Source organism: Pseudonaja textilis, chromosome 3, assembly GCF_049901715.1.
Source record: "Pseudonaja textilis isolate UNSWEBS1 chromosome 3, rPseTex1.2, whole genome shotgun sequence".
NCBI lineage: Eukaryota > Metazoa > Chordata > Lepidosauria > Squamata > Elapidae > Pseudonaja > Pseudonaja textilis.
The window spans coordinates 102221109-102241987 of record NC_141992.1 but is presented as its reverse complement, the minus strand read 5'-3'; the positions used below and the strand labels follow the sequence as shown (position 1 = coordinate 102241987).

Sequence of the window (20879 nt, the reverse complement as noted above, 5' to 3'; positions counted from 1 at the left end):
AAGAGAGACAAATAACTAAGGCAGAATATCAGCAGATAGCCAAAATCTGCAAAGATGAAGTCAGGAAAAAAAAAAGGTTCAGGATGAACAAAGACTTGGCAACAAAAGTCAAAGATAATAAAAAAAAAGTTTCTTCCAACATATAAATAACAAGAAAAAAAATCAAGGAAACAGTTGGTCCACTAAAGAGAGAAAATGTCAAGGAAATAACAGGCAACAAAGAGAAAACAGAGCTGCTTAACTCATTCTTTGCATCAGTCTTTATGCAAAAAGAAACTATATCCTAACCTACCAAAATATAATTGCAAAAGACAGTCCAGAAATAAAAGTTAAAACAAGCCAAAAAATAGCAAGAGAACACTGTCTGATCTTGATGAATACAAATCACCGGGACCTGATGGATTATATCCCAGTGTTCTAAAGGAGCTGGCAGATGTCATCTCAGAACCTCTGTACCACATCTTTCAAAAATCCTGGAGCACCTGGGAACTACCAGAGGATTGGAAAAGAGCTGATGTGGTTCCCATCTTCAAAAAAGTGGGAGGGAAACAGACCCAGGAAACTACAGACCAATCAGCCTAACATCAATACCCAGGAAGACACTGGAAAAGATGATAAACAATCTGATCTGCCAAACATCTAGAAATAAGTAAAGTAATAACTAGCAGTCAGCACAGGTTTGTTAAAAATAGATCATGCCAAACCAATTTCATTTCATTCTTCAACATAGTGACTATTACAGTAGTAGACCAGCGAAATACTGTCGACACAATATACTTAGACTTCAGGCTAAAATATGAAGAACGGTCACAGGAACTGGGCATGGCTAGTCTAGTGAAGAGAAGGACCAGGGGAGATATGATAGTGTGTTCCAATATTTGAGGGGCTGCCACAGAGAGGAGAGGGTCAAGCTATTTTCCAAGGCACCTGAAAGCAAGACAAGGAATAATGGATGGAAACTGATCAAGCAGAGATTCAACCTAAAAATAAGGAGAAATTTTCTGACAGTGAGACCAATCAACCAATGGAACAGTTTGCCTTTGGAAGTTGTGGGAGCTTCATCACTGGAGGCTTTCAAGAAGAGATTGGACTGCCATTTGACAGAAATGGTCCACCCCAAACTCCATTTGTGTTGGTAGAGGAACTGCAGGCTGGTACTTTGCTTTTTCCAGGCCAGCCTCACAGGCCGGATCTAAGCATCCCTCAAGCTGAATCCAGCCCACGGGCCTTGAGTTTGACATCCCTCATCTAGAAGATAGGTACAAGATCCAAAAGGATCTTGATAGACTTGAATATCCTATCCAACAAAATGCAGTTATTTGTTTATTTAGTCAAGCAATTATAAGATAACAGGTATAAGTATAAACATAATTATGAATACATGAAATGGATACATATAAGAAAAATAAAAACAAACAATAGGACAGGGATGGTAGGCACTTTAGTGCACTTATGCCCCTACAAGTGGTTAAAAAAAATAAGGTTTTTCACAGGCAACAAAAACCAAATGCTTAGATATACAATAGGCGGTACCTGGTTCAAAAGCAATAATTGAGAGAGGAATCTGGGAATTATAATAGACAACAGTATGAGCCAGCAGTACGCTGCAGTTGCCAAAAAGGCTGGTACAGTCCTAGGCTAATCAAAGAGGGTAAGTATCAATATTTTGTGAAGTGTTAGCACCATTTTATACTGCACTGATCAGGTCACACTTGAAACACTGCATCCAGTTTTGGTCACCATAATGCAGAAAAGATGTTGAGACTCTAGAAAGAGTACAGAAAGAGCAACAAAGATAATTAGGGGAGTGGAGGCTAACCCGTACGATGAACAGTTGCAGAAACTGGGATTGTCTAGTTTAATGAAGAACTGTGGGTAACATGATAGCAGTGTTCTAATATTTGAGGAGCTGTCACAAAAAGGAGAGGATCAACCTATTCTCAAATAGAATAGGGCAGGAAAAGAAGTAATGGATGGAAGGTTTAAAAAGAGAGATCCAGTCTAGAATAAGGATAAATTACCAATCAGTGAGAATAATTAATCAGTGAATGGCTTGCCTTCAGAAATTGTAGATATTCCATCATGGCTTGCCTTCAGAAATTGTAGATATTCCATCAATGGAGGTCTTTAACAAGAAACTGGGCAACCATTTGTCTGAAATAGCATGGGGTCTCCTGCTTGCATTGGGAGGGGAGGTAGACTAGAAGATCTCCAAGGTCCTTTCCAGTTGTGTTATTCTGTATTCTACCCAGAGGAAATCTGAAACAGATTTATGCTACTGAAAGGAAGCTCCAAACAAAAGTTGGGAAACAAAAGTACCTTGAATGAAACCACCTATGTGAGAAAAGCAAATTTCAGAATTCAGACTTGAAAGTGTCATTTAAAAACAATTTTTAAGAAAAGTCCAACCAGCTGTCATGACAAGTTGAAACAGGAAACTACTTTCATTTTTTAAAATAGTAACCCCATATATTTCTGCTCTTCTTGCTTCAAAAAGCCATGGTGAAAAAAGTAGCCATTGTTGGAGCCGGTGTGAGTGGACTGACCTCCATTAAGTGCTGCCTGGAAGAGGGACTAGAGCCAACCTGTTTTGAGCAAAGTGATGACATAGGGGGATTGTGGCGATTCACAGTAAGTTATGACAGTAGAGTGTAGTAGACCCATCTCCACCATGTCCATGTGTTGTGTTGCTTAATTAGACAGCTGAAAGTTTATACTATGTGAAGTTGGCTTTTATTACAAGTTTTATTATTTAAACAGTGAAGTAACTGATAAATAAAACAATTTTTTCCTCAGCAGGTCCCGATAAAAAGTATTCAATATATTTACCCTACCAATAATTTCAAAATATTCACAAAATATTTAATAATTGTACAATATCTATTTTCCCCATTCTTTCTTTAAATAGCAATAGCACTTGGACTTATATACTGCTTCACAGTGCTTTATGGCCCTCTCAAAGGAGTTTACAGAGTCAGCATATTGCCCCCAACAATCTGGTCCTCATTTTTACTGACCTCGGAAGGATGGAAGGCTGAGTCAACCTTGAGCCAGTGAGACTCAAACTGCTGAACTGCTGGCAGCCGGGAGTCAGCAGAAGAAGCCTGCAGTACTGCACTTTAACCACTGCACCTATCCAGATGGAAAACAAAACAAACTGTTTAATACACACATAATACTTATAATTCAAATAAGAAGTATAAGGTGATAATGCAAAATCCCATAATTTTTTACATATCTCATTTACATGTCTCATTAACCTCAATGTTCTCCAGGCGTAAACTTATGAGGAGTTACATGCAAACACTAATATCAACATGACTTAATTTATTTCTTTTTACTATTATGCCCTTTATTGTGCAAAATAAGTCCCATATTTTATTCACAGTGGGCGAATCATGAAAAAATGTACTCAGCTTCCAAATATTGTACAGTATTTGATCTATTTGGCATCTTCCAGTTTTGGGGGTCTAAATCTTTGTATTTTAACAGATATTGCCTACAGATAATAGAATTGCAGTTAGTGTTCTTTAATCACCTTACATATCCTTTTCATAACAAGTATTGTGCTTAATCTGAAAATGGCATAGTTTATGACTATTGAATGGCAAATATGCCTGAAAATGTTACCTGAATCTGTCTAAACTCAAAAAAATGGCATTTTACCCCTTTTTAAATTAAGAAATTAAGAAACTTAAGATTCCCAATTCCTTTTGGAACCCTGCCCAAGCATTACGGTCCCCTGGTTTCTAGTCTGATGCCTTAACAAACTGGCTTTTTAATACATAATCTTGTAATATTTTATGGATAGGACTATGTTGAAGATGGAAGACCCAGCATGTACAGGTCAATGGTTAGTAACAGCTCTAAGGAGATGTCTGCCTTCACAGATTTTCCATATCCAGAAAACTTTCCAGCCTTTTTATCGCATCACCAACTCCTGGAATACCTGAGGATGTATACAAAACATTTTGATCTCCAGAAATACATTCAATTAAAGGTAAGCTTTAAAAGTATTAGCTGAATATTAACATTTTTTTTAAAAAGTACTACATTTATTTCTAGAGACTTTGGTTCAGTGCAGTTAAAACCCAGACTTTGCCTTTCAAAGTATAAACTTTCCAGAGCAAATATATGATTTTGGCTTGTTCACTTTCGCTCATATTTAATTCATCCATTTTCTATTTCTAATCTAAAAAGATGCCTATGAACTCAAAGCCAGGTGTATTTGCAAATTCAGTCCTTTTTGGATCATCACAACTGATTAGTTTCTGAAAATGTTTCAGACAAAAGTGATCAGCATAAAGAAGTGTCCTGATTTCTCTAATACTGGCCAGTGGGAAGTTGTTATAGAGGCCAATGGAAAGCAGAGCTCAACCATTTTTGATGCTGTGATGGTTTGTGTGGGCTACCTTACTGAGCCTTTATTGCCACTCAAGAGTTACCCAGGTATCTCTATTTGCAAGCATATATTTAATTTAAAAATGCGTAATCAGATGTTCCAGGTTTAATATTTACTTTCAAAATGCATGGGCAGAATTCTTAAGAAGTGATCAATTGTCACTTTGCTGAACTTGTGTTCTCTGCTTCATGGGCAGGGATTTTTTCCATTAATACATCTGTTTTATTTGTTAAATTACAGGTTGTAATATTTAAGGTAATGACAATATAATATGTATGTACATACACACCTAAGTATCTTTGTAAATATGATGGTGATGATTTTAACTGTTCAGTCAAGTCTGACTTGACAATTCTATGGGCCAGGTCTCTCCACATCTTGCACTCTTGCACTATTTCTTTGTGTTTTTCTATGCTCTGGCTGGTGTCAGCTTTGATGTTCTTTAATGGCCTGGTTTCCTTTTACCACTAACCAGTGACACTGACTAAAGTAAGTGAGACACAGTTTCATGATTTTGCCTTTTAGGGACATGTCTGGTGTTATGTGGTCCAGCACTTGCTTGTTAATTGCCTTTGCTGTCCAAGCACTTTGTAAACACAGAGACCACATTTGCAATGTTAAAACGAAGAAATTGTTATGCTAAACAATTTTGGCCTTTTACAGGAGTCCCCTGGCCCATCCACAATTAATGCCTTTGAAAATTGTCATATTGCTGCAGCCATATGAGAGCTCTCTGTAAGGGCACAAAATGGAGTCTAAATCCTTCTCCAGTCCACCGTTTCCACCTCTCAGTTATAATGATCCATTGTAATTCAGTATATTGATACATAACGGAGCTCAACAAAACAATTTCTTTAAAAAATAAGAAAGTCAAGAGAGCCTTGCTGTATCCTGTTTCACATCTGCATCATTATCTTTAGCTCTGGTTTCCCTGTTAATTTGTACTTTGCTTCCTTATGATGAGATGGTTTCATTTCTGCCAATTTAGGTTTTTCTCTGTTTTTACAAAAGTCTTCATTAAATATGCTTTAAATTTACAAAGTTGGATCTCTTAAAAATTAAGTCATCCTAATTATGCTGTCTTGCTTAAGAACTGGCACAGACAACTTGTGGCCTTCCAAATGATGATCAACTGCTAATCCTACCAATTTTCATCTTGGTCATACTGCGATTGATAGGAACTGAAGCTTGAGAACAATTAAAATATTTGTCTACTTTAGAATTAGATAACAGTTTTGTTGGGTAACCAAGCTGTAGGTAGGCCAGCATTCTTCACAAAAAACAAGGAAACCTGTGGCTACAAAGGTTGACCTTCTGCCCACTTATAAAAATCTTCACAAAAAACAAACAGAATTAGTTTACAGTAGATAATAGCAATGGAGGGCTGTAAGATAATTTATGTGACAGTATCCAGTATCCAGTTGACAGTTAGCATCAACTCTATTCCACAAACATATTGTTGAATATTGTTTTATGAAATTTAAGCATGGTTATTAAATGAAGGAATATCAGCAGCCCTTAAAATCTACCCAAATGCTATCCATCTTTGTCTTTTTACATGAATATTGAGGAAAGAACTTTATGAATTTCTTAGATAGTATCTAGTTGGCAAGCTACAGTTTCAGATTTCTCACCAATAATGGGCTTTGGTATACTTTGTTAGGCTCACGTGAGGGTACTGGGATAATACATGTAAAGCTCTTTGCATATTAGGATTGCTCTATATAAATGCCACCACTGCAACCAAATTGGAATATGTTATTCTTTATTATAAGTTTTATTTGAAAGTTCATTGGGTTGGTCTTTATTTCCCCACAGGCTTAGAAAAATTTAATGGTCAGTATTTTCACAGCCGGAAATACAAAACCCCAGAAGTATTCAGAGATAAAAAGGTACTTGTGATTGGCATGGGAAATTCTGGAGTTGATATTGCTGTAGAAGCCACTCAAACAGCAAAAAAGGTAAAGTACATCAGAACTGCTTCGCTTTTGGGAACCTGACTGGGCTATGTTTTAGTCTTGATTTTGATAAACAAGTTCCTCACACTTTAAAACAATACTGGTAAGAGAATAGTCACCCAGATTATTCTCTTATCAGTATTGTTCTAATGTGTGAGAAACCCAGTTCTATGTAAATCTTCCTGCAAAACATGTTCCTCAACTAATATGAATGTGAGAATAATAAAATGAGAATTTGTAATTTATTCAGTAAATCTGCTCCTTATTATTGTACTGAATAACTTCAGAACCTAAGATTGGTAGTGCTTATTCCACACCAAATTTAAAATGCTAACAGATGAAGTCTTCCAAGTGAAGGCATAATGCCTGTGACTAAGTGAGCCAATAACATGTTATATGGCTTAAACAAAGGGCTTGTGGATACAAGCACATTCAGAATATTCCTTTGCCAGTGTTTTTATATCTATGGACTGGAAAATGTAGTTTCATAACAGCAAATATCATTTTATAAATGACAGTCTATCACTGACTTGACTATGTGAGCTACAAACTTACTGGAGTCTGGATTCATACTTCTTGGTTCATTCTGGAATTCCCCTGTGGTAGCATGATGAGGGAAAGGAGCTCAGATGCAAATTACTGCCACCCCAACTTTAGCAATACAGCTGACCTGGGGGTTTTGGTCTTTCTTCCTCCCATAAGAAATAAACAGAAGCAAATTTAACAAGAAAAAGGTTCAAATATGAGTGTGCAAGAAGACAAAGGCAGAGTTGCCTCAACAAAGTAGCTTTTTCCAAATAAGTTTTAAAAAGGAACAAAGATGCAGCATCCCCAGCAGATTTTAGTCCACTATGTGTTGCTTAGCTTAGGAACTTGTCAAGCTTGTCCAAGAAAAAGTATGACTTAAGGGACTATAAAAGAATATTTAGCTACTGTATTTACAACTTCACTGTTAGGAATTTGTTAGGCAGATAAGATTTATTTATGTATTTATTTTTGCCGTGAAGAATGGAGCAAAATGCAATTCTTTTGTTTTTATGGAAAGATGAAATTTGATGTGTTTATGCTTAGATCTTAGCAGGGAGGATATGGCACTCACTTATTGCCCTGCAAGTGAACATTGACTGATTGCTATAGTCTTTCTGTTTGACTATTGGTCAGAAGGAGCTGTTAACTTTTTTGGGCTCCAGATTCATAAAGATGTGTTATCCAAATATGCAAACAGCCTTGATCAGCCATCCCCAATCAATACAGCCAAGAAATGGGTTCACCCTCGGGATGCCAGGTCTCTCAGGCCTTGCAAAACACCAAAGGTCTGATCTCCAAAGAGATGATGTTCTAGAGGTGAGCATTGCTGTGTCAGAAAAGGCCATCTTCCTGGGTCCCACCCACTAACATTTTGTCACAGACAGGACCTGGAGCAGCTTCTACTTCTGCTGGATCCAGCAGGATGGATAGATACCACTGGGGACAAACGGTGTCATAAGCAACATCTCCCTCATACAATCCCTTCCTATTGTTCACATTGGTTGAATATTACTAGAACCTAAAATCTGAAATATTTGGACAACATTAAATTCCCTGTCCTCCATACAAAAGCAAGGGCATGTTTTATTAGCAGGCCGTATGTTCTGCATGCAAAGAATTGCAACCCATCCTTTTCCAGATTAGGCTTGGTAAATCATCTATCAGAAACATTCAGCAACAACTACAAATAATAAGTGGATGGACATGACATAGAACTGTTTGATGTAGAAAAATCCTCATTTTTCTCAAAACAAGATACAGAAGAATATATTACAAAAAGGTTTAGGAAAAATTCTGATTTTCTGTATTATTGTTTGAAGTTGTAAGTGGAATGATAGCTCCATCTTGTGTGAAAAACTATGCCCTGAATATTTTTTCTATAGCCAATGGAGAGATTCTTCATATGCTAAAGTATATTAACTATCTTCAGGTTTCCCCACTAAAAGCAAGACAGGGTTTTGTACAAGAAGAATGTTGTCCCATATAACCCTGACTGTACAGTTAAGATCATTTACGGAGTTCTTCTTCTGATAGTCCCTTCTAAATGATGTCACTGGAGTTTATTCACACAAAGGAATAAGGAGTATGGAGTATGAATTACCCTCCCATTTAAATTGTATTTTAAAATTTATTTTTATTAACTTTTATTTGATTTAGACCCAGGCGCCACATCTGGCCCTATGGCTGTCCTTGTCCAGTCCATGGGATTGGTGGCATTGACTACAGGGAGCAGGGCAGCTGTGGCATCAGGAGGCAGAATAGCAGTGGTGGGTCAGGGGCTGTGGTGGTGGTCCTTCAGAACATTTCCAGTTTTTCATATGGCCCCCTGGGAGAATGTATTGCCTGTCAACTGTTCTATTGAATAGATACAATCTTATTTTTCCCCTCCGATTTAAATTACAAAAGACAAAACAATAGAATGGAAAATATGGAAAAGTCGCAAAATACAGTATATATGAGCAATACTGAAAACTCTCAAAATTAGATCAGATGAAAATTGAATGGAGAAGTCTAAGAAAAAAATAAATATTATATGTGGATGCCAAAATAACACAGTAGTAACTGCAAGCTTCCCCCAAAAGCAACCCACAATCTGAACACTTCCATTTTTTTTTTCTGAGAATACCACCTTTCATCTTAGTAGCAAAATGAGGGACCTCTGATGACCAACTTGGTTTATAGGTAAACTCGAGACCCTTCAGATATTACAAGACTGCAGTGTTCCAATATATAAATCAAACTGCTGGGTGTATCATCAGGATCTTCAAGGCATTGCGTTATGCATCTCTGCCCAGGCTATCCAAATGATGAAACTGAAATGTTCTCCATGTGCCTGGAGACTGTCTAGTCTGACTGTGGAAGAAATCAGCTTTGCTCAACTCTGACAAGGCTTTAGGAACCTTGGTATCTCATGATTTAGATAGCTCATAGCTCTTACTCACAGAACAGCCTTTGCAGAAATACCACCTTGTATGTTTGTTACAGCCATTCCTAGACTGGGAGGCACTGCTCTCTGTCATTTGTGTCTTAATCAATTCCCACTTTCACTACTACAGCAGGGCTGCCCTGAACAGCTTTTGGACACAGTGGCTGGTCTAAAAGGCAGCAGCACCTACAGTTCTGAGGGCATCACAGCCCACTCATGTAATACCACGATTGCATCAGCTGCACTGGCTCCCAGAGGGCTTCCAGTAGGTGCTGACTGTCAATTTCTAACTGCCCATGAAGTTTTGGCTCATCTCACAGGCAATAGGGCCTGGAGGGATGTCAATTTACTGTAGGTTTGACATGCATATACAAATTACATGGGGGAAATTGATATTTTATTGGGGCCTCAGCTTTGTGTGTGTGTGTGTGTTGAATGTTTCTTTTATATAGTGGGCATAGTTAGATGGATATTGGTTGGCCACAATATAGCCAGCAAAACTAAAAGAACCAGGTGGGCACATAGAAGTACTGTAAGCACTTCCTGGATCTGTCTCAGCCCAGCATGAAGTCTGGAACTAATCTATGTAACTAACGCCTTTCAAAAGGGTCAGCACTACATGGGTTAATGTTATTTATAAAGCTTTATATTACTTCAATTACAATTGGCATTAAGCAATTCACAGCCAAACAGTATATTGTACATATGGGAGAGAGATAATGGATGGGTGGATGGATGAAAACAGATTATCACCATAAGAGTCCCAAACCTGGACTGAGATACTATTAAATATTTTTGTATGAGGTGTAGATATGACTTGAGATTGTTAATTATATCAGGCTGCTGCTCTGTTTTCATTGTTTTCTATTTTTTAGGTGATGATCAGCACAGAAAGAGGTTCTTGGGTTATAAGCCGTGTTTTTGACAATGGCTACCCCTGGGACATGGTGTTTCAAAGTCGTTTTTTGAATATTATCCGAAATAGCCTTCCTGGGTGTATCACAGTATGGATGATTGCAAACAGAGTGAGCCAGTGGTTTAACCATGCAAACTATGGCTTAATTCCCAAGGACAGGTACTGGAAATAAATTGGATGCTAAAGATGGGTAGATAATAAAGTTAACAAATACCTCAAACTTCTTCCTCCCCCCCAGAATTCTTGTTGTCTTCACATTCTGGTCCTTTCCCCTGCATTAGTGATTGTGCGTAATATAGTTGCCACCTGCTGGCCATTTATCCTGGCCACATACCTGTAGTCTAGCATTCTGACTAACCAGTTCCCCTTGAGAGATAAACCAATCTCACTGGAAATAAAGTAGTGTTGTGTTTTGTTGTGTTATGTTATATAGAAAATTCTTTTTAACTTTATGTATTAAAAATCAGGTTCATGTAGTGGTTAACTAGACTAGAAACTGGGAGAGTATGAATTGTAGTTTTGCCGTAGGTTAGAGTCCAGCTGGGTGATCCTGGGCCAGTCATTTTTTCTCAGTCCTGGGAAGCAGGCAATGGCAAACTACTTCCAAAAACTCTTGCCAAGAAAACTTCAGGCAGTGATTTAAAAAACCCACAAAACCCTAACCCAATGAAGTGTGTACATACACATTAAAATACAAGTTTTCAATGGAGAAAGAGAACCGTTAAGATCACATTACTTGGAAAGTAGTTTAAAAAGAACAAAGGAAAATAAAACAGCCCGTGGTGTGGCATGTTCTATCACAAATGAAGAGCTTGCAAGAAAAATTCTTTCTAAAGAAATTAGGGATTCAAATTATTACCAAGCATAATGTTCCAAAGAAAATTATATTATTGCAGAAAATATTTTACAGCTTCTTGGAGATCCCAAACATTAATCAGAGATTGCTGGGCAGATGATAGTTGTGTTCCTGCCCAATTTTCTTCTCCAGATTTTTGCCCTTTTTTTAAAAAAGACCAAGCTGTTTCTTTATTCAAAAGAGAGAGCGGCCGCTGACCTGTTTGTGACAAAGAGCCATTCCTCTTTCAAGGAGATATAAATTTTACATACCCATACATACAGTCTCCATTCAAAACTTGAACATTAAAGGTGACTCCAAGTTTTAAAATTATTTTGTTCTACAGCTGATTGTGCTATCTTCTGAATAATGGCATTCCTTGCCTTGAACAGATTCATTTCAGTCTTTCAGCACAAGACAACACTCTTTTGCAGCCAAGGTGGCAAGCACAACAACTTGCTAATTATATATGTACAAATCTATCTATAACTGACAAGATAGCAAGCATTTTAAATTCTAGATTTGCGAGGTTTTTCTTACATAATGCTTAATAGCAATAGCACTTAGACTTATATACCACTTTACAGCCCTCTCTAAGCGGTTTAGAGAGTCAGCATATTGCCCCTAACAATTTGAGTCCTCATTTTACTCACCTCAGAAGGATGGAAGGCTGAATCAACCTTGAGCCTGGTGGGATTTGAACTGCCAAATTGTAGGCAGCTGGCTGCAGAAGTAGCTTGCAGTACTGCACTCTAACCACTGTGCCACAGAGGCTCCTCTCCTCTTTTAATGCTTCTCTCTGGGTTTAAAAATAGTTTTCCTAAGCTATGCTAGAGAAGAGAAGAGCTTTGCAAACTCAATTTCTTTTATCTTATTTAAGAGAGAGATAAATGAATTTTCCCCTCACCATATTACTAGATCTCTAAGTCATCTAATGGCGTTGATAGGTAAGAGATTTGGAAAACTTCAAAGGAACTACATCTTTACATCATGCTAATTGACTTCATTGCCATTAGTTTAGCCAGCACAGAGATACACATTCTTGGAAGATAACTTTATTAGTCACTATATATTCATAGCTAAATGAATGAAAATTCCAGGCTCAGAGTCAAAAGGAGACTGTCTTTCTCATAACTTTCTCTGATAAGAATGATATGTAAAAATGCTGAAAAGAAAGGATAATCCAGGGGTTATCTCCTTTGCCTGCAACTTACTAATTGCATTTATTTTTCTTCCTAGACGTGTGATGAGAGAGCCTGTATTAAATGATCTACTTCCTTCATGCATTATCACTGGAAAGATCTCTATTATGCCTGCAGTGAAAGAGTTCAAAGAGAATGCTGTTGTATTTGTAAATGTTCCCACTGCAGAAGAAGTAGATACTGTTGTCTTTGCCACTGGATACAAAGCTTCTTTTCCCTTCATTGATGAATCAATCCTGAAGGTTGAAAACCGTCATGCTTCCTTGTACAAATACATCTTCCTTCCTCAACTAGAGAAACCAACACTAGCCATTATAGGCTTCATCAGGCCATTTGGTGCAATCATGCCAGTTGTGGAAATCCAAGCACGCTGGGTCACACGTGTCTTTAATGGTATGTAGATTGAGTTGCAACTCTCTAATGCAGGGGTGTCAAACTCAAGGCCCACAGGCCAAATCCGGCTTGTGGGATGCTTAAATCCAGCTGCAGGGCCAGCCTGGAAATATCAAAGATGCTTAAATCCGGCCCATGGTGCCTCTGGTGGCTAAAACAGGCTGTGTGCGTCCCCACACATCTTGTTTTCACCCTCTATGGCCTCCTGCAACACTCTGCTGGCCGAAAATGGGCCAGAAAATGGCCTGGAAAATGGCCTGAAAACAAGATGGAAAACGGGCCAAAAATGGGCCTGAAAATGGCAGGCAGAGTGTTGCAGGAGGCCACGGAGGCACAGTGGGGCTGCGCATGGACCCGCCGCACCCCATTTTGGCCAGCAGGTGCTGCAGGAGGCATCTGTCCTGCCCCTCCCTCCCAACTGGCCTGCAGAGGAGAACTACAATGCTAATCCAGCCCTTGAAGAAACCCAGTTTGACACTCCTGCTCTAATGAGTTCTTGAGCATATCTATTTTATATGCAATCTGCTGGACAACAGAGTGGCAATATAAACTAAACTTGGTATACTTTAAAAGTAACTGTGCAAAAGAGATAGTTTGCATCCATCAAAGAAAGGGACCGAGTTACTTGGCATTAAATTCACACATTTTCTGGATAAACATTTAAACTAAACAGTGGGGACAGGGAATTAATGGATACAGAACATTTCTATCCCCAACAATCTAAAATTAATAGGGTTATCATTGCATGTAACACAGTGGTGCGATTCAACCAGTGTAACAACCGGTTTGGTGAGCGGGCGTTTCGCCTTCATTTTTCTGCCTTCTAAAATAGAAGTACTTGGAGATTCAAGGGGCCTATTCTAATTTCATAGTATTTCCATTTAATTTCCAGAATAACTTCCATTCCAAAGATTGCACTCATTACATGCCTTAGATGAACTGAGGCACAAATCCCTTCTTACTTCTACTCTTTAAAGCCATTTATTTACTTCATCTCTTCATTCTTGTTGGTGTTTTTAAGATTAAGGTGAAATTAGTAATAGGAAGCCTTGGGGTGACAACTTACATCCATTTAAATTCTCAGAATATACCCCTATGGAAAACAAAGTACACCTTCAAGTGTAATTTGAACCCAATTACATGATAATCTCATGATCATTTCTATTTGGGCATTTTTAAAATTTGCTACATCTTCTTTGAAAGATTGACAGTTTTTTGTTTGGTAATAATCTTCCATTAAAGTTTCATTGACTTGCTTTGATGCAACCCCACCCCCCTCCAAAATATTGCTGAAACATTCTCTCTCCTTTCAGGTTTGTGTAAATTGCCTCCAGCCAAAACCATGATGGAAGAAATCAATGAAAAGAAAAATAACAAAGTTAACAGGTAAGTCTTTTTATGTAATGAAGACCATATTGGACCAAATCTCCTTGGCTGGAAAAAAAATGCACTGCAATTATTAGCTGACCAGCTCCCAACACATGTTTGATCTTTGGAAAACACTAAAAAATGTATACAGTGTAAACATTGATTGCTAATACTTTTGTATTGCATGGCAGATAAACAGTCTAATCATAAACTAAAGCTGCTTCAAATGAGAGAAAAGGGAACTATTATCTCTACCAAAGATGTTTGTCCAGAATTAAGAGGAATTGGTGTGACATAGATAAAATCCTCAAGTACGTAATAGCCTAAGCCTACTAGTTCAGATCACATGGCTAAGTACTGGCAATATAGTTAAAAATGCTGAGAGAACCAAATTTTATTTCCATAAATGTTAATTGATTTAAACCAGATTTAATCTTGTATACAGCCATTTCATGACCAGTTTGATTTTAAATTCAGTTCTATTAGAGGGCTGTTTTAATGCTCATGGTGATATAATTTGAATATCTTAATAACGTACTATTCTTGGAAAACATGCTAATATTTACATCTGGTTTAAGACTCCATGATCTCATAAATAACAAAAACAAGCAAAACTTTAAAGAAAAAGCAGCTTCAAGCACTTTCTTCCTGATCTATAGATAAAATCCTTGAAGTTGCACCCTTATATTTATGTGCATTTGTCTGGTGGCATCTGTAGTTTTAGAGAACTACATCATCTTCTCTTCATGGTGGCACCTCAACCTAGTAGATCGGGATGTCAAACTCGTGGCGTCATGGTGGCGTCATGTGACGTATCGGGATTTCTCCCTCCCCCTTTGTTAAACTGAGTTTGGGCGTTGCCAGCACATGACAGATCCGGCCCACGGGTCATGAGTTTGACACCCCTGTAGTAGATGAAAGATAGTTGCCTTGCAAAGCTTGCAAAATGCTATGATTGCTGACTTTTGTGTTAGCATTACAAAGCTCAAATGGGAGAAACTTGAATTTTAAATCAAAGATAATGGCAGGCAGTATTTCCAATCAGTGAACAGATGCTCAGAAGAATATGGGGTAGATCTCACTTAGCAATATTCGTGTTTAGCGAATATTCAAAGTTACAGCAATGTTAAACAAATTATCTTGGTGACCAATCCTTGCATTTATGACTGTTATTAATGTGCTTTGCAACTGATTTCTGACAAGCACAGTTAATGGAGAATGTAGAAATAAAATCACAAGTCACAGTCATGTGATATCTCATTTATCAATCACAGTGATTTGCCAAAACAACTGAATGGGAAGTGACATCATATGCCTGTTGCAGTCACTTGATTTTCCAATTAGCAGCCACAGTGGTTAGTGAATTGCCAGTCCCAGTTGTGGTCATTAAGCATGATCTATGGAAATACAATCTTTACAGTAGATCTTGTTTAATGACAATTGGGACCAACAAATTGGTCATTAAGTGAAGTGACTGCTAACCGCATCCATATTTATAATTTTACTTCAGCTTTCCATTGCTTTATAGATCCGCAAAGTAATAAATGAAGGTATTGGTCATGAAATTATTTTTTCATCCTCATTGCAACTGCAAATGGATGACAAATAGGTCAGTCGTTAGATGAAGTCTATGTGTAGGAACATTTTCTTCACGTGATACCTCAAATTTTGCATGCAGATTTTGTCCATTTTCTGGAGCAATCAATCTATGAACCAATTTCCTGATGAGAATTCTTCTTCTAGCTCAGAAAAGCAATAAAATAATAAATAAAACTGGCTCTCCTGGGGCCACTGCAAATCTTTTGATTTTCTAGGGCAAATGATTGTAATTCAATCACAAAGAATTTGTTTTGCATGCAGGCTACATAAAAATATTGATGGCATGGTCAGCTTTTAATGTATCTTAAATGCAAGGAATGAGACTGCTTGAACTATAATATAGTACAAAATATTAGAACAACTGAACTGATGGATTGATTCTGTTTTCACTGCCCAGCATAGCGTTATAGGCTAAATGTCTAGTAGCCTTTACAAAGCTGACTTTCCCTATGTCAAGAGGCATACAAATCCATCTTTTAAAGGGTTTTACAAAGGAGCACAGTAGTCTTCACTTCTAACACAGAAGCAACCTCTCTTCTTCATTTGGAGGTGCTTCAGGGCCTCCCTCACAACCTGGACTAGCATTTTGACTGCTGGAAGATGTTCTATGTGAGCCCCTTTCAGATACTGGAAATGCTGACTGAAATTGTGCTGCCTTCATACCGCAGTGTGGTAAATTGTGTCGCCCTTGCTGTAGGAGGCAAATAATGGTATCTCACATGTTGCTAAGTTAATTTTTTTTTAATCAAAAAAGCAAATGATAAATATTTCTGCGCATCTAAATTAAATCATAACTATGATATATTGTCTCCAAACAGAATTGTAGAAATGTTAAGTTTTGGAGGAAACTAAATATTAAAGATCCAGAGTCCCCAAGAAAAAGCACAGAATTTTCAATGCCAGGTTGTATATTCAATTTACTAACTATACATATTTCCTGTCTCTTCCTTTGTGCTATTTGATTAAGGTTTGGCTTGTCCTTTGATGAAGTCTTGAAAACAGATTGCCTTGTGTACTGTGATGAACTTGGTTCCCTCATTGGTATAAAGCCTAGTGTGCCAGCTCTACTTCTCAAAGATCCCATACTAGCAATGAAGATTTTCTTTGGCCCCTGCTCTCCTTACCAGTATCGTCTGACTGGACCAGGAAAGTGGGATGGGGCCAGAAATACCATCCTGAACCAGTGGGAACGAGTCCTGAAGCCCACAAGAACCCGGGTTGTGGAAGATTCCTCGAACTGTTTCTCTTGCCTATTGAAAGGGCTTGCTGTATTTGTTATCTTGGTTGGAATTTACCTTAGTTTCAATTAGTTTTTGCAGACCACTTTGGGACAGCCAAGGTGCAATTTTCTCTTTTTAAAAAGGACGTGCTGCTCCACATACCACTTCTCTAAATGTTATTGCAAAATATTAACTTTGAATTTAGTACTTGACCAGATAGCAGATAGTAATCATATTCATTGTGTTTGATTTTAGTTAAAAGTAGATGTAATGTTAACTTCACCCAGTTAACTATTTTTTTGAAGGGCAGCCTTGATATGCCACCCAAAAGCCATCATCTAGTCTTCAGCTTTAGCCATGACGTTTTCTTGAGATTGTTATAGTCATTCAGGTAATATAAAACTCCTGCTAGAATATATAAAAGCTTCAACTAATTGATCATTCTGTGGCCAGAAAAGTAGGACATGATTAAAGTTCCTGTTCCCCAAAAGCCAGTACTCAGAGTCATGGTGATTAATATTATTGACAGACTTACTGTATTTTTCTAATCCCCTTCAAAATCATTCAGGTTCAGCTCCACATTGTTTGAGTAAATTCCATATTTCATGTGAAGGATTCCACTCTTCTTTCTAAAAGCAAACCCACTACATTGCTTTACTTTGCTTTGCATTACTCTTATTTCATCTGGTAATTTTAGTTGCCTCTTCCTGCCTGTCAGCCTTTCAAGGTAATCCAGGAAGGAAACCAAAACATGAGAACTAAAGCTACCTTTATTGTTACAGTAAGAGAATTTTGCAAGTCTAAAAGCATTTTCCCCTCCCTTGCTTTTACTTTCCACAGAATTAGGAAAAGTCCTTTCTGAGATGTTTTTTCCACCTGCATTCATCATTTGGCCTCAAATTTTGTTCATCAGATCATTGTTTAGACTACAGCTCTTCCTTCTGTCTTACAAGGTTACTTCCACAGCCCATTACATCACCCTTCTAGTCAGCATCTGAAAGAATCTGAGGCTTTGGTGCATATCTATTGCAGGTAGTCCTTGACTTACAAACATTTGATTAGTGACCATCCAAAGTTACAGTGTCACTGAAAACAGTGATTTATTACTGTTTTTTACGCTTACAGCTGTTACTGCATCCCCAAGATTACATGATCAAAATTAGATCGCTTGGCATGCATTTATGACAGTTGCAGTGTCCCGAGGTCACCTTTTGCTACTTCCAACAAGTAAAGTGAGTGGGGAAGCCAGATTCATTTCTCAACTGTGTTACTAACTTAACAACTGCAATGATTCACTTAACAACTGTGACAAAAAGGTTGTAAAATGGGGCAAAACTAATTTAACAACTATCTTGCTTAGCAACAGAAATTTTGGGCTCATCATTATTAAGCTATCCACTGCCATAGCTGAATCTCTAAGCATAATCTTTGAAAAATCTTTCAAGACCAGCTCCTTGCCAAATCTATGGTCACTAGCCATAGTCATCCCCATCTTCAAAAAGGGAGACCCCAGCCTAGTTGAAAATTACAGACTAATCTCTTTATGCTGTGTCACCTGTAAAGTCATGGAATAAATTATTAACCAATCCATTATCCTCCACTTAAAGACAAACAACCTACTCTCTAACAAACAGTTTGGTTTCAGAAGGAAACTGTCCTGTAACCTGCAACTCTTGCACTGTAAAAACATATGGACTACACAACTTGATCAGGGCAAAGCAATTGACGCAATCTACATAGACTTCTGTAAAGCCTTTGATTCAGTGGTACATGACAAATTACTCCTAAAACTAAGGTCTTAGTGGCCAACTGGATGCAGTTACAAAGATAAAAAGGTAACATCCAAAGGGGATCCAAACCAACCTATCTTTAGTGTTCAAAGAGAGGTTAGAATTCCATGCCAGTGTTGCAGATTTAAACTGATCAACTTGTTTTCATTTGGAAGGCTCCCGTGCAGGAATTAACTTTTTCTTCAGAGTCTGTGACCAATAACTGTACAACCCCTCTCCCTCTGCTGATAAGATGTCTTGTTTTGACTGCAAATGCAAGAAAGCTAGGCTAAAAGATTTGTTTGAATGTTGCCTTCATTTTAATTTTGGTTTAATGAACAATAATGGTGTCTGTTTACAGAGCTGATCAGACAAAAAGTATATTAAAAAGTTTATTGTGTGACTGGACATGCACTAGTTAAGTCAGCCTTCCCAATCTACTACTCTCCAGATGTTTTAGACCAACTTTACTACTGGTGGACTTCAACTCCCAGAGCTGGCTGAGGAATTCTGGGAGTTGAAGTCCACAAGTTGTAAAATTGCCAAGGTTGGAGACCCCTGTTTTAGACTATACCCCAAATCATCTTATATGGCTAGAAGCAAGGGACTGTAATCATTTAGCATTTGTGGTAGCAATATCTTCCTATTTTAAGTAGCATACTTATTAATGAGCTATTTAAACACAAAGTGATTTCATATGTTTGGCTACCATATGCATGTGTGTGTGTGTGTGTGTGTTATTAACACATGTGTGTGTGTGTGTTATTAACACATGTATTTTTTATTCCAACCAGATATGTTTGTACTTCCAGGACATTAATTTACTCCATAGGACATTGTGCTATCTTTTAAATAATGAAAACTTGTAGAGAATATAGGATGACTTAGAACTTTGCTTTCAGCATTGCTGAACCTCATCCCTTGGGAAATGGGACATGAAAGACTCTGTAATAACGGAGTCCTACCAGACTCCGTTGTTATAGCCTCAACCCCTCACAGCTTCAACCTCAAACTGCCTACCGTGGACCTCACCCCATTCTTAAGAGGTCCTTAAAGGGGGCTTGCATAAGCACACCAGAGTGCCTACTGTCCCTGTCTTACTGTCTCAATTTATCTGTATTTACATTTGCATGCATTTTAATGCTATAATTCTCTCAAAGCACAGTCATCATTGTTAGTAATGAGATATAGCGGGAACTATAATTGAAAAAATTGTGAAACAAAATTGACAAAAATATCAAGTTTCAGAACTCAACTGAAATTTCATAATCATATCTTAGATAAATTAATGTTCATGATATCAGTTTTAATAGTTGTGCCTATTAAAACCTGTTTTTCTATTTCTTTCTATGCTTGCCATATATTGGTGCCTTCTATGAAGAAATTTGCTTGCACTACATCAAAAATATTTAAACTTTAACTTCATTGCTAGTGCTTGCAGTGAACAGTATGGTTTTACTTCAATTTTGGTACTGAAAAAATTATTCTTCTTAGAGTCCAAGGTATTCTCAAAAACTTTCTCTACTGTCACAATTCAAAGGCATCAATCCATTGGCCTTTTTGATTGTTAATTTAGTTTTGATATGTTAAATTGATAAGACTGTGGCCTTGACAATAGGTATCTTTGCTGTCAAGATATTATGCTTTGCAAATTGCACTATGAACACTTTAAATAATATTATATAAAATATATGTTTAATACCATTGATACTTTGCTGTCAGATATGCTATAATAAACAAATTATACTATGAACACTTTAAACAATTTTATACTAACTACATTAATAATTTTAAATGTCATTGCTTAGTCATTAGCAAGAATTTCTGTTTTTATTCATGATAACAATTATGGAATGAAATAGATGGCAAATTTCAAAAACAAAAAATGTTACACCAGAAGACAAATTGGGAGTGGTCAGAACCCAGGCAACAAAGAGATGAACTGGCAGATTTACTGAAAATTCAAGTTACGAATAAGGTTAAATATTTGGGGATACATTTGATGTCAAGACTCACTACATTGAAAGAGAATAACTATATTAAACTTAAACAACAGATAATATCTGATTTGAAGAAATGGGAAAACCTACAATTGTCATTGATAGGTAGAATTTCAACAATCAAGATGAATATTTTACCCAGAATTTTATATTTGTTCCAAACCATACCAATTAGGCTTGGTAAAGATTACTTTGAAGAGCTAAATAAAATTGTGTTGAGGTTTATATGGCAAGGTAAGAAGGCCAGAATAAAATTAAAACTTC

At 37.3% G+C, this 20879-nt stretch overlaps 1 protein-coding gene across 5 annotated transcripts in view; it reads left to right on the top strand.

Moving 5' to 3' along the window:
- LOC113438151 (flavin containing dimethylaniline monoxygenase 1) overlaps positions 1-20368 on the top strand; it is a 28190-nt gene extending 7822 nt beyond the window's left edge. For 4 of the 5 annotated variants that reach the window (XM_026703413.2, XM_087930508.1, XM_087930509.1 and 1 more), the window contains 8 exons: positions 2498-2631; positions 3812-4000; positions 4287-4449; positions 6221-6363; positions 10189-10388; positions 12304-12659; positions 13973-14045; positions 16594-20368. In XM_026703413.2, the coding sequence (XP_026559198.1) occupies positions 2500-2631; positions 3812-4000; positions 4287-4449; positions 6221-6363; positions 10189-10388; positions 12304-12659; positions 13973-14045; positions 16594-16936 (1599 nt within the window). In that variant the 5' untranslated portion in view covers positions 2498-2499 and the 3' untranslated portion in view covers positions 16937-20368. Of the gene's footprint in view, positions 1-2494; positions 2632-3811; positions 4001-4286; positions 4450-6220; positions 6364-10188; positions 10389-12303; positions 12660-13972; positions 14046-16593 lie in introns of all 5 variants that reach the window. The other variant, XM_026703411.2, reaches the window with a different exon arrangement.
- Positions 20369-20879: the final 511 nt, after the last annotated feature.